Genomic DNA, 12,551 nt, shown 5'->3' with positions numbered 1-12,551 from the left:
ACTTGCCCCTCTTTCCAGGACTCTTGCATTTACCTCCCTAACCACCCCATCCATAAACAAATTAAACAACCATGGAGACATCACACACCCCTGCCGCAAACCTACATTCACTGAGAACCAATCACTTTCCTCTCTTCCTACACGTACACATGCCTTACATCCTCGATAAAAACTTTTCACTGCTTCTAACAACTTTCCTCCCACACCATATATTCTTAATACCTTCCACAGAGCATCTCTATCAACTCTATCATATGCCTTCTCCAGATCCATAAATGCTACATACAAATCCATTTGCTTTTCTAAGTATTTCTCACATACATTCTTCAAAGCAAACACCTGATCCACACATCCTCTACCACTTCTGAAACCGCACTGCTCTTCCCCAATCTGATGCTCTGTACATAAGTGCAGCAAATAAGTAGCCTTTTTGAGTTCTTCAACTGGACAGCCCCACAGAAACATTTCTCAAATAACAAATCAGTGTTCCTTTCATAGTTAATTTTAGATGGTCTCTTCCATATTACAGAAACTGATAATGATCTGAGCAAAAGTCACAGTCAAATAAAGTCACCATTTAACAGGCAAATACAGTATCTGCATTAGAGGCAGATGTTATTTTATTTCTGCAATAAAAATGGAGTTCAGGGCAGAAGTGCTTGTCATGTTACAAAATACTAACCTTGAAACTGAAATAACTCCCTCAAAATCAGAGTTCATTCATCAACTGTGTTACTTGCATCACCATCCTATTTCAAGTGCAACTAAATTTAAGGGAGTTGAATTCAATAATTGAAAAAATAATCATAAGCCATGAATGTGAGGGGCTTGCTTAATATATAATAAGTCAGTATTACCACTTGTTAGTCTCGAACATAAACTAGAACAATTAGTATGACCCAAAGAAAAGGCAACTTAGACAAAATCTCCTCTGCTAAGAAAGAAAGAAAGAAAAAAACCTCTTGAAAGAAGGCTAAATTCATCAAAGTATGGGAATTTTTGAAGATGATGTTCACTTTGTCACATGTCAAGGCATCAGTTGAACAAGGATTCAGCATCTTTAAAGATATTCTGACTATTAACATTTTACACATTAAAACAAACTCTAGGTGCTCAAAGAATAATTCATGACACTTTTCATCTGTCAAGGGTAGGAGGAGTTGATGTTTCTAATGCTAGCATTATTAAAGATACAGCATAGTATTGCAGAGAAGCCAGAATTAAATAATATTTGACTAATCATAGAATCAGACTTGAAAAAGATTAATGAAAATAAAGATTACACAATGAAATATAAAAAAAAAAAATATGCTGAAGACAAATACTTTTGAAACGTTACTTCAGAAAGAGATCATCTTCCTCAGTTCCCTCTCTAGAACCTTATTTTAAGAAAGTGCTGTTACCTACGACTTCTTTCCAAAGGTTCCTACAGTTCAACACTGCACTACTTCCAGTAGCAGGGACATATAGACTTCTTTGGAGTGACAAGCTATTTGACAAGACTACTCCCACTGATAAATCCCAGCAATGGCAACTTTTCACTTGCAGTGCAACCTCTGCAGCCAAGTCTGTTAGTATCATCAGCTTAATTACAAAGCAAGTGGAAGTAGATAAACATACTAACTAAACTAAACTTAACCCATGAAAGGTCATTAGAGATCAATGGTTGATTAGAGAATTCAGCTACTAATTCTAGAAATGCAAGAACAGAAGCTTTAGTTTTACTTTTATATACATACACTCTGTATATACATGAGTGCTTCTCCCACCTTAGCAAGGTAGCTCCAGGACAAAATAAACAATGGCCACATTTACATACTATCTGTTAAGTATAATGCACCAAACTAGAGCCTAGTGCATCCACAGCAAAGTCATACAAACTATTCCATGGTTCCCTTGACTGCTCCATACACCATGGTCTAATCTACTGACAGCATGTCACCCCAAACATCACATAAATTAAATTCATTCTATGAAACACAAGCCTCTAATCTTCCTTAATGTTCAGGCCCTGATACCCATAAGGCCCCTTTCACTGTCCTTTCCTCTCCTTCCTGGTCAACCACTCCTCTTTCCTCCTACTACTTCTGACACAACAATCTTTCTTTGCCTTTTGTCCAAAACATTTCAGCATGCCCTAGTCTCATTCCTCTATTACTGCAATTACTACCACACCTCCCAAACACTCATTTCTTACACAATCTACCCACCTCACATCACATATTACCCACAAGCATTTAATTTCCACCACACATCTCTTCTTTTGCATTTTGGGCCTAAAACTCTCATCCATATAACACTACTGAGCCTACTGTACCATTAAACATACCCAATTCTGCCCTAACAGATACTAAACTTTCCTTCATCACACTCCTTACTGCACCTGACTTTAGCCCCCCCCTCACCCACCCTATGACTCACTTCAGTCCCCTTAATTCTATCCACTGTCATGTCCACTACTAAGTACCTAAAGCACTCCATTTCCTCTGTATTTCCCCAATTCAAGCACACATACCATCCTGTCCCTTTCCCCTTGTTTACAGTGACTAGCAACTGTTTACAGAGCCACTCCAACATTCTCCTTTCACATGCTCTCCCATACTCTGTCACAAGCTTACTGAGCTCAGTTGCAAACAGCAGCAGAATCACCTCCCATAACCCCCTACCCCTAGTACACCTCAGACCTGTCCCATTCTCTTAAGATCTTTGCGGTCATCTTCATCATCCCACCCACAAACAACCATTGTGACATAAAATGCAATGACAGACATGCCTTCACCAAGAACCCTTCGCCCAGTCTCTTTTTTAGACAGTTATGATGTTTGTTTTTTTCCATTCCTTGGAACTTTGCCTTTCTCCAGCAACATCTTGAACCTCTTGAGGATTATTAAGTATATCAGCATAGATCTTCAGCACACAGGGTGAGATTTCGTTAGGACAAGGAGCCTTGTATGGATCAAGACCCTTTAGTATACAATTAATGTCTCATCACATAATCTAAATACTCCCAAAGACCTCCTTCCTATTCCGTATCACTGGTAACAAAACTTTGAATTTTTCATTCTCATTGTTATTATGCCTGCCTGATTAATCACCCAGCTAGATAATTCCATGTGAAATGTCTTCCCCTTACATCTTGATTATAACTTTCGATTCTTCTCCATTTATGCATGTTTAATTTCCTATTACCTATGCTGGGAGATTTGCATTGCATCAACCAATTCCTCAGTCATTTCAATCAATTCACCCACCACTCACACTGTACAGGTAATATTTTCCATCTTTTTAACAAATCTCTTGCTTAATCTCATGTTATGGCTTCCAGTTGCTCTGGGGTAAACCATGGAAAGGTCTGTGGGGTCTGGATGTGGCTAGGGAGCTGTGATTTTGATGCACTACACATGACAGTTAGTGAATATGAGTGGATAAGACCTTTCTTCATTCGTTTCCTGGCACTACCTTGCGATGCAGGGGGTGGTGATGATGTTTCCTGTGGGGCAGGGTGGCATCGGAAATGGATGAGGGAAAGATATTATAAATATGTACTTGTGTATGTATATATGTGCATGTATATATTATGTATATTTGTACATGTATATGTGCTTGTATGTATTGAGTGGATGGATCTTTTTTCGTCTGTTTCTTGGTGCTACCTTGCTAATGCGGGAAACAGCTGTTTCTTTGGGGCAGGGTGGCACCGGGAATGGACAAAGGCAAGTGGGTATATGTATATGTGTATACATGTATATGGCTGTGTACGTATATGTGCATATGTTGATATGTATGCATGTATATATGGGTCTTTCTTTGTCTGTTTTCTGGCGCTACCTTGCTGACACAGGAAATGGTGATAAGTAAAATATATAAATAAATAAATAAATAAATAAATATATATTATGGGCATATATATACAACACTTCTGTTCTTACATGTTCTACATAATAGTATACATCCCTTTGTACATACTTACACACATTAATATTGCTCAATACAGAATATGCTTTAAGGACCAGTACTTTCTTGTAAATTCTATCAAATTCATAATATTTTTCACAGCCATCAAATTAAGTATGACAAGTGAAATGCAAAACTGGAAATGTCAGTGTTCACACTAGATTTTAAAGGGAGCCTTTTACTTATGCCAAGTGCACTGTAACTGTGTAGTCAAACTCGTATGTCCACATAGCACACTAAACCTTCAACAAGCCCTGCAATACCTTGAAAATAAACCTCAAGTTCATGATTATGTATTAAAGTGTAGACTTCACCCAAAACATTCCTCCTCACTTTTAAGATAATTCCAAAAGATCTTACAACTGATCAAAAAACAACAGCTGTACTCACTGTGGAGGGTTGGTAGTTGTAGAAATGATGTAGAAAGTTTCTGTTATGGAGAGGTGGATTCTCGAGGGCCAGGTGGGCCAGGAGGTCCAGTCTGGGGAGAAGCTCTTCCACTGACTGGGGCATTTGGAGGCAAGTGAGGTGGAGGTGGTATGCCTGCTGCAACGTGGCTTGTAGGTGGAGGCCCGCTGGATATGGAGTCGTGTGTTGTAGAATGAACTGGCACATAATATGGTGCAGTGCCGTTAACACCACCTTCACTGTAGTTACTTATGAAGTACTCTTTGTTGACGCAATTGCGTAAAGCTTCAGGGATGCGACCTATTATTGCACGACGAATTTCACTGGCAGCCATCTCCCGTAATTCATTACTTGAGGCATCAGAATAATATGCTGCATGGGGTGTACAAATCAAATTTGGGGAATCTTTCAGGGGTCCTGCAAATAAAGATGATTAATGTTTTTTATGATAGTTTCTTTAAACTTTCAGAGCACAAGTGCTTAAAACATAAATCAATCTCAGGCTTAAAGAGGCACAGTAAGTTCCATTAGTCTGGTTTTGTACTAATCTCAATTTCTTGGGGTTTTTCAAAAAAGTAATTTATGCTTTTTTTTTTCAATTTCCACTGAAAGGTCACAGTATATGTGCTCTCTCTTAAAAACATTATTTTCCCAATATTAAGCAAGGTTAATACTTAATGAGCCACTTTTGAGCTAAATTTCTCAAAGTCAAAATACAGTCTCTATTATGCATATCAAGAAGCCAAAAATTTCATTATTTCTAATATTAAAATCTTAACTAGAACAGAGATACAACCAATACCCACAAGTGTAAATCTATCATTGATATTAAATCTGGCTAGCAGAAAAATAACTCAATATGGCCATAATTTGGCACTTTTTATGTTAACATCTGGAATAAATACTTAAATCTTCAATGACCATATTAAAGAAATTAGCAGTTTTCTACTAACATCAAGCAGAACTGTATTAGGTTTAATACAAACTGACTCCCGGGGAAAACACTGAAAAGAATCAGGGAAGAATCAGGGTTCATTTACATCTTCCTAGATGACATCACAGCATGAATGTATACTTGGACCATCCGAAGATGTGTGACTTTTCAATCCTACACAGTTTTGCCAAAAAACTGAAAATCTAAACAGCTAATTTGAAAACATTTATGTGAAGTATTAAAAGTTTAATCATATCCATACAAAACTACTAAATTCACAGGGTTGACGCCTATTGGTTTTTATGCAATTTCACTAACATATGTAGGACGTACTGGCAAGGGCAAATCAGTATGCTCCCTTCTAAACATTTAGAACATCAACACTTTCTAAAGGTAAAATTTTGCGTCTACCTTTCACTACCATTCACATGATTTTTTCTTGTACTTGTTCATGGTTTCTGTCTTAGCAAGGTAAGCACCAGGAACCACCCTTACCCCTAATTAGTCAGTCAGAGTAGGAGTTAACTGTATGTAGCTCCTATTGCTTAGGAGCTATTTGAAACAGTACAAAATGTGAGGGGAAACTACTAAACAATGGAGATTCTAACTATAGATATATCCAAAACTTGAACAGTAGTATGAATATGGAAAACACTTGGTTACCACAGAACCTCAAAGCAGACTGTACCTTCCCCTAATCAACCCCTTCCTCTTTCCCTCCTAACCACCAAAACTGATAAAAAAGGAAGGTATCTGTAAGGCAGGAGTGTTGTAAGGTTATAATCTATATCTCTGACTTCTGTTACATGGAGTCCCTATAACTAGTGAACTCCAGTTCACTAGTTATAGGGACTAGTTCACTAGTTATAGTCCCTATAACTAGTGAACTCCAGTTCACTAGTTAGGTTATTTGAATGTGGGAAATTGAAAAACTATTCAAATGGTACCACTTCTCCCACTGTGGCTAATGCTTTTGCCATCTGAATGACTAAGGAACCCTTATCCATAAAATTTTCAAGTATATCTAATCTAAGTACTCCTATGGTAATCCATAATATGACAAGCAAATAAAAGAGAAACTGAAAACCTTGATGAGCATTTGTGAGTTTTAGTGATACTGGAATTCAAATTTTAAAACTGTAAATATCAACCTGGCCAGGTTAAAGTATATGAATATGCCTCAGTCTTTTCATGACTTGGTCATGGATGTGCTCAAGTGCAAAAAACAAACTTTAAGATATTATTTAATTTCCTGTGAAAGGAACTTGCGAGAGTAATTAAACAAAATGTTGACCACATATACATCTATAATTTCATGAGAGGACATGAAAACATGCATCCCCTCATAAGGTTTCATGTCAGATGAACACTACACCTGTAAAATTTAAAAGTGACATGAATATTTCTTGTGCTCATCTGAGGAATACTATATATCTACCTACCTATGAATATCTCTTGTGCTTACCAAAGGAAGACTGTCTATCTATCTATTTATAACTTTGATGCTTGTACCCTCCAGGAACTCCCTCAAGGGGGTGGCCATGGCAATTATCAAAAACAATTTCCACAATTAAATTCCTCACTTTTCAGTCATTGTCCCGTATTAAACAAAACAAAAGGTAATAAATAATTTCAACGCTACTGTAAATGCAACTAGATAAACACCACAGAACAGTTTTATGTGTCTGAGGCAAGGTTAGTGCGACTGCTGGCATTATCCTTCTTGTGGAACTTTTTTTGTAATCTAAGATTAATGTGTGTTGCTTCATGGACATTACATTTTTCAACTATCCAATATTCATTAGTGTTGCTTAATGCACACAAAATTTTTTCAGCTATTTTCATTTAATTTCTTTTCTGGTACCTGCTTTGTAAAGCAGGCCAGATATTAACCTTGCTCCAACTAAAAATGAAAGCAACTTGTACCTTTGACATGATAACTAAAATAAAGAAAAAAAATGCAAACACCCCTGGGAATATACATTAGATACCCTCATACATACAAAAATTTCACTGTGGGAAGCTTTATCAGCCTGAAGAATCTAAGGTGCTCTCAAGCAATCAATACCACCTACAATGAAAACAGGTATGCAATTCAGGTAAATGAACTAAGAATTAAAGCATTACCATTGAATGGATTGTATGGTTCATTCTCATGGACATCAAGAGCTGCAGCTCTGATTCTTCCTTCCTTCAGTGCAGAGGCAAGTGCATTTTCATCCACCAGAGATCCACGGGCTGTATTGACCAAGAATGCCCCTGGCCGCATCTGGGGATGAAAATAAAGGCAACAACTTGAAACATGTTAAAACTACAAAGGTATTATTTTGTTCTGTGTACCAGTTAAGTTGTACAAGAAATTGGTGAATGAGAGGGTGGTAGCATGCACAATTTCAAACTGAGAAGGAACAAGAAGGTTTCAGGAATCATAAAGAATGTGTGGATCAGGTGTTTGCTTTGGAGAATGTATGCAAGAATACTAAGAGGAACAGAAGGACTTGCATGTGGCATTTAAAGATGTGGAGAAGGCATATGGTAGGGTTGATAAGATAAGTGTCATAGTTGTTGCCAATACATGGTGTGGGAGGTACCCTGCTACAAGAAATGAAGAGGTTTATCATGAAAGTAAAGCATGTGTGCCATCAGGAAGAGAGGGAGTTTACTGGTTCCTTGTGAAGGTGGGTCTTAAGTATGGATGTACGATGTCACCACAGATGTTTCACTTGTTTATGGATACAGGGTGGTGACAGAGGCAAACAGAAGTCTGCTGAGGTGGGTAAGGTGAGTCTGTTGCTGTTTGCTGATGACACAACACTAGAGGTAGACTCAAGTGAGAAACTACAAAAGCTGGTGTCTAAGTCTTGGAGGATGCTAATGCAATTTCCAGCATTAGCAAGATAACACCTGAAACAAACAGAAATGGCCTGATCTATTCATCCACTCTCTAGCTGTCATATGTAATGCACCAAAACCAAAGCCTCCTGTCTATAACCAGGCACCACAAACTTTCCCATGGTTTGCCCTGGCTGCTTCACGTGCCCTGGTTCAGTCCACTGACAGTACATTGCCCCCTTCAAACCACATCACTCCAATTCACTCTTACCTTGTGCATGCTTTACACCCTCCAGGATGTTCAAGTCCCAAACACTCATAACTTTTAACCCTCCACCCTTACATCTCTGACTTTGTTTCCCCATTCTCTTAGTCCCTTCATTTCTGACACATACATCTTCATCAACTCTTGTTGTGTATTCTCTTCATATGTCCAAACCATTTCAGCACACCTTCACTTCTCTTAAACATACCCCTCTAAGTATCGTCCTTCTCTATTTCCCTATAATTTCTCATTTGATCAACATTACAAATACCGACTCCATACAGTGTCATAAGGCCCATCATGCCCAAGATGCAACTTCCATACTGAGGACATAGAATACTTAGTCCTAAATCTTTCTGCATTCACTTTACACTCAACTTCATCATATTCCTTAACCTGTGATCTTGCCCACTGGATGTGGCTGGCTTCCTGGATGCAGAGAGCTTTACAGAAGAGACTTTTGGGGCAAGAAGGTAAAGGTATACATTATCAGACTCTGCCTTCATGTAGCTGCCTTCATGTAGTTACACGAGTGAAAATGCACCTTTGGCAAGGTTGTATGATTATCAAAGGGTAAAAGGAAGCAAATCTTGTCAAAAATTCTCATTCCAAAGGAGTACATCATTTCTCTGCTACTAATTGTAGCACTGCCTTGAAGCTGTAGGGAATCCATAAAAGGAGTCCTTTATATAACTAAATTATACTATGATTAACAATATAAATCTCACCTGTTTGATGGTGAAGTCATTTATGAGGTGGTTATTGTGCTCATTGAGGGAACAATGCAGGGACACACAATCACTTCGGTACAACAGATCCTGCAGTAAATCAAGTTTTTAAGGACTGAATGACAGATATGCTTTTCATGATATTCATCAACATAAATCCTAATGGAAAAATACCATACAACAATGAAAAGTACATCCCTGGGTTATAAGTTCCTACTGTCCCATTATCTCATTAAATATAAAAACATTTTCATACACACACACACACATATATTTTATTTTATTTACTTATTATACTTTGTCACTGTCTCCCGCGTTAGCGAGGAAGCGCAAGGAAACAGACGAAAGAATGGCCCAACCCACCCACATACACATGTATATACGTACATGTCTACACACGCACATATACATACCTATACATCTCAATGTATACATATATATACACAGACATATATATATATACATATGTACATAATTCATAGTCTGCTCTTATTCATTCCTGTCTCCACTCTGCCATACATGAAATAACAACCCCCTCCCCCCGCATGTACGCAAGGTAGCGCTAGGAAAAGACAACAACGGCCACATTCGTTCACACTCACGTCTCTAGCTGTCATGTATAATGCACCGAAACCACAGCTCTCTTTCCACATCCAGGCCCCACAGAACTTTCCATGGTTTACCCCAGACGCTTCACATGCCCTGGTTCAATCCGTTGACAGCACGTCGACCCCAGTATACCACATCGTTCCAATTCACTCTATTCCATGCACGCCTTTCATCCTCCTGCATGTTCAGGCCCCAATCACTCAAAATCTATTTCACTCCATCTTTCCACCTCCAGTTTGGTCTCCCACTTCTCGTTCCCTCCACCTCTGACACATATATCCTCTTTGTCAATCTTTCCTCACTCATTCTTTCCATGAGACCAAACCATTTCAAAACACCCTTTTCTGCCCTCTCAACCACACTCTTTTTATTACCACACATCTCTCTTACCCTTTCATTACTTATTCGATCAAACCACCTCACACCACATATTGTCCTTAAACATCTCATTTCCAGCACATCCACCCTCCTCTGCACAACTCTATCTATAGCCCATATCTCGCAACCATATAACATTGTTGGAACCACTATTCCTTCGAACATACCCATTTTTGCTTTCCAAGATAACATTCTTGACTTCCACACATTCTTCAACGCTCCCAGAACTTTCGCCCCCTCCCCCACCCATGATTCACTTCCGTTTCCATGGTTCCATCTGCTGCCAAATCCACTCCCAGATGTCTAAAACACTTCACTTCCTCCATATATTCTTAATACCTTCCACAGAGCATCTATATCAACTCTATCATATGCCTTCTCCAGATCCATAAATGCTACATAGAAATCCATTTGCTTTTCTAAGTATTTCTCACATACATTCTTCAAAGCAAACACCTGATCCACACATCCTCTACTACTTCTGAAACCACACTGCTCTTCCCCAATTGATGCTCTGTACATGCCTTCACCCTCTCAATCAAAACCCTCCCATATAATTTCCCAGGAATACTCAACAAACTTATACCTCTGTAATTTGAGCACTCACTTTTTATCCCCTTTGCTTTTGTACAATGGCAATATGCAAGCATTCTGCCAATCCTCAGGCACCTCACCATAAATCATAAATACATTAAATAACCTTACCAACCAGTCAACATCACACTCACCCCCTTTTTTAATAAATTCCATTGCAATACCTTCCAAACCCGTTGCCTTGCCGGCTTTCATCTTCTGCAAAGCTTTTACTACCTCTTCTCTGTTTACCAAATCATTCTCCCTAACCCTCTCACTTTGCACACCACCTCAACCAAAACACCCTATATCTGCCACTCTATCATCAAACACATTCAACAAACCTTCAAAATACTTTATCTCCTCACATCACCACTACTTTCACCTCCCCATTAGCCCCCTCCACTGATGTTCCCATTTGATCACTTGTCTTTTTTTTTTTTTTTTTTTTTTTTTTTTTTTTTTTTTTTATACTTTGTCGCTGTCTCCCGCGTTTGCGAGGTAGCGCAAGGAAACAGACGAAAGAAATGGCCCAACCCCCCCCCCCCATACACATGTACATACACACGTCCACACACGCAAATATACATACCTACACAGCTTTCCATGGTTTACCCCAGATGCTTCACATGCCTTGATTCACTCCACTGACAGCACGTCAACCCCTGTATACCACATCGCTCCAATTCACTCTATTCCTTGCCCTCCTTTCACCCTCCTGCATGTTCAGGCCCCGATCACACAAAATCTTTTTCACTCCATCTTTCCACCTCCAATTTGGTCTCCCTCTTCTCCTCGTTCCCTCCACCTCCGACACATATATCCTCTTGGTCAATCTTTCCTCACTCATTCTCTCCATGTGCCCAAACCACTTCAAAACACCCTCTTCTGCTCTCTCAACCACGCTCTTTTTATTTCCACACATCTCTCTTACCCTTACGTTACTTACTCGATCAAACCACCTCACACCACACATTGTCCTCAAACATCTCATTTCCAGCACATCCATCCTCCTGCGCACAACTCTATCCATAGCCCACGCCTCGCAACCATACAACATTGTTGGAACCACTATTCCTTCAAACATACCCATTTTTTCTTTCCGAGATAATGTTCTCGACTTCCACACATTTTTCAAGGCTCCCAGAATTTTCGCCCCCTCCCCCACCCTATGATCCACTTCCGCTTCCATGGTTCCATCCGCTGACAGATCCACTCCCAGATATCTAAAACACTTCACTTCCTCCAGTTTTTCTCCATTCAAACTCACCTCCCAATTGACTTGACCCTCAACCCTACTGTACCTAATAACCTTGCTCTTATTCACATTTACTCTTAACTTTCTTCTTCCACACACTTTACCAAACTCAGTCACCAGCTTCTGCAGTTTCTCACATGAATCAGCCACCAGCGCTGTATCATCAGCGAACAACAACTGACTCACTTCCCAAGCTCTCTCATCCCCAACAGACTTCATACTTGCCCCTCTTTCCAGGACTCTTGCATTTACCTCCCTAACAACCCCATCCATAAACAAATTAAACAACCATGGAGACATCACACACCCCTGCCGCAAACCTACATTCACTGAGAACCAATCACTTTCCTCTCTTCCTACACGTACACATGCCTTACATCCTCGCATCTTACGCACTTTATTTACCTCCTTCCAAAACATCTTTTTATTCTCTCTAAACTTTAATGATACTCTCTCACCCCAACTCTCATTTGCCCTCTTTTTCACCTCTTGCACCTTTCTCTTAACCTCCTGCCTCTTTCTTTTATACATCTCTCAGTCATTTGCATTATTCCCCTGCAAAAATTGTCCAAATGCCTCTCTTTTCTCTTTCACTAATAATCTTACTTCTTC

The 12,551-nt window shown here is 39.2% G+C and overlaps 1 protein-coding gene across 16 annotated transcripts in view; it reads right to left on the bottom strand.

The window, feature by feature from the left end:
- Positions 1-12,551, bottom strand: part of CtBP (C-terminal binding protein) — a 135,992-nt gene that overhangs the window by 21,318 nt on the left and 102,123 nt on the right. For all 16 annotated transcript variants that reach the window (XM_071675547.1, XM_071675539.1, XM_071675538.1 and 13 more), the window contains 3 exons: positions 9,122-9,211; positions 7,424-7,565; positions 4,345-4,779 (listed from right to left, as the gene is read on the bottom strand). In XM_071675547.1, the coding sequence (XP_071531648.1) occupies positions 4,388-4,779; positions 7,424-7,565; positions 9,122-9,211 (624 nt within the window). In that variant the 3' untranslated portion in view covers positions 4,345-4,387. The remainder of the gene's footprint in view (positions 1-4,344; positions 4,780-7,423; positions 7,566-9,121; positions 9,212-12,551) is intronic.

The sequence above is a fragment of the Panulirus ornatus genome, chromosome 21 (genome assembly GCF_036320965.1).
Source record: "Panulirus ornatus isolate Po-2019 chromosome 21, ASM3632096v1, whole genome shotgun sequence".
Taxonomy (NCBI): domain Eukaryota; kingdom Metazoa; phylum Arthropoda; class Malacostraca; order Decapoda; family Palinuridae; genus Panulirus; species Panulirus ornatus.
The sequence above is the reverse complement of the archived record's forward strand: the minus strand, read 5'-3'. Positions and strand labels throughout refer to the sequence as shown.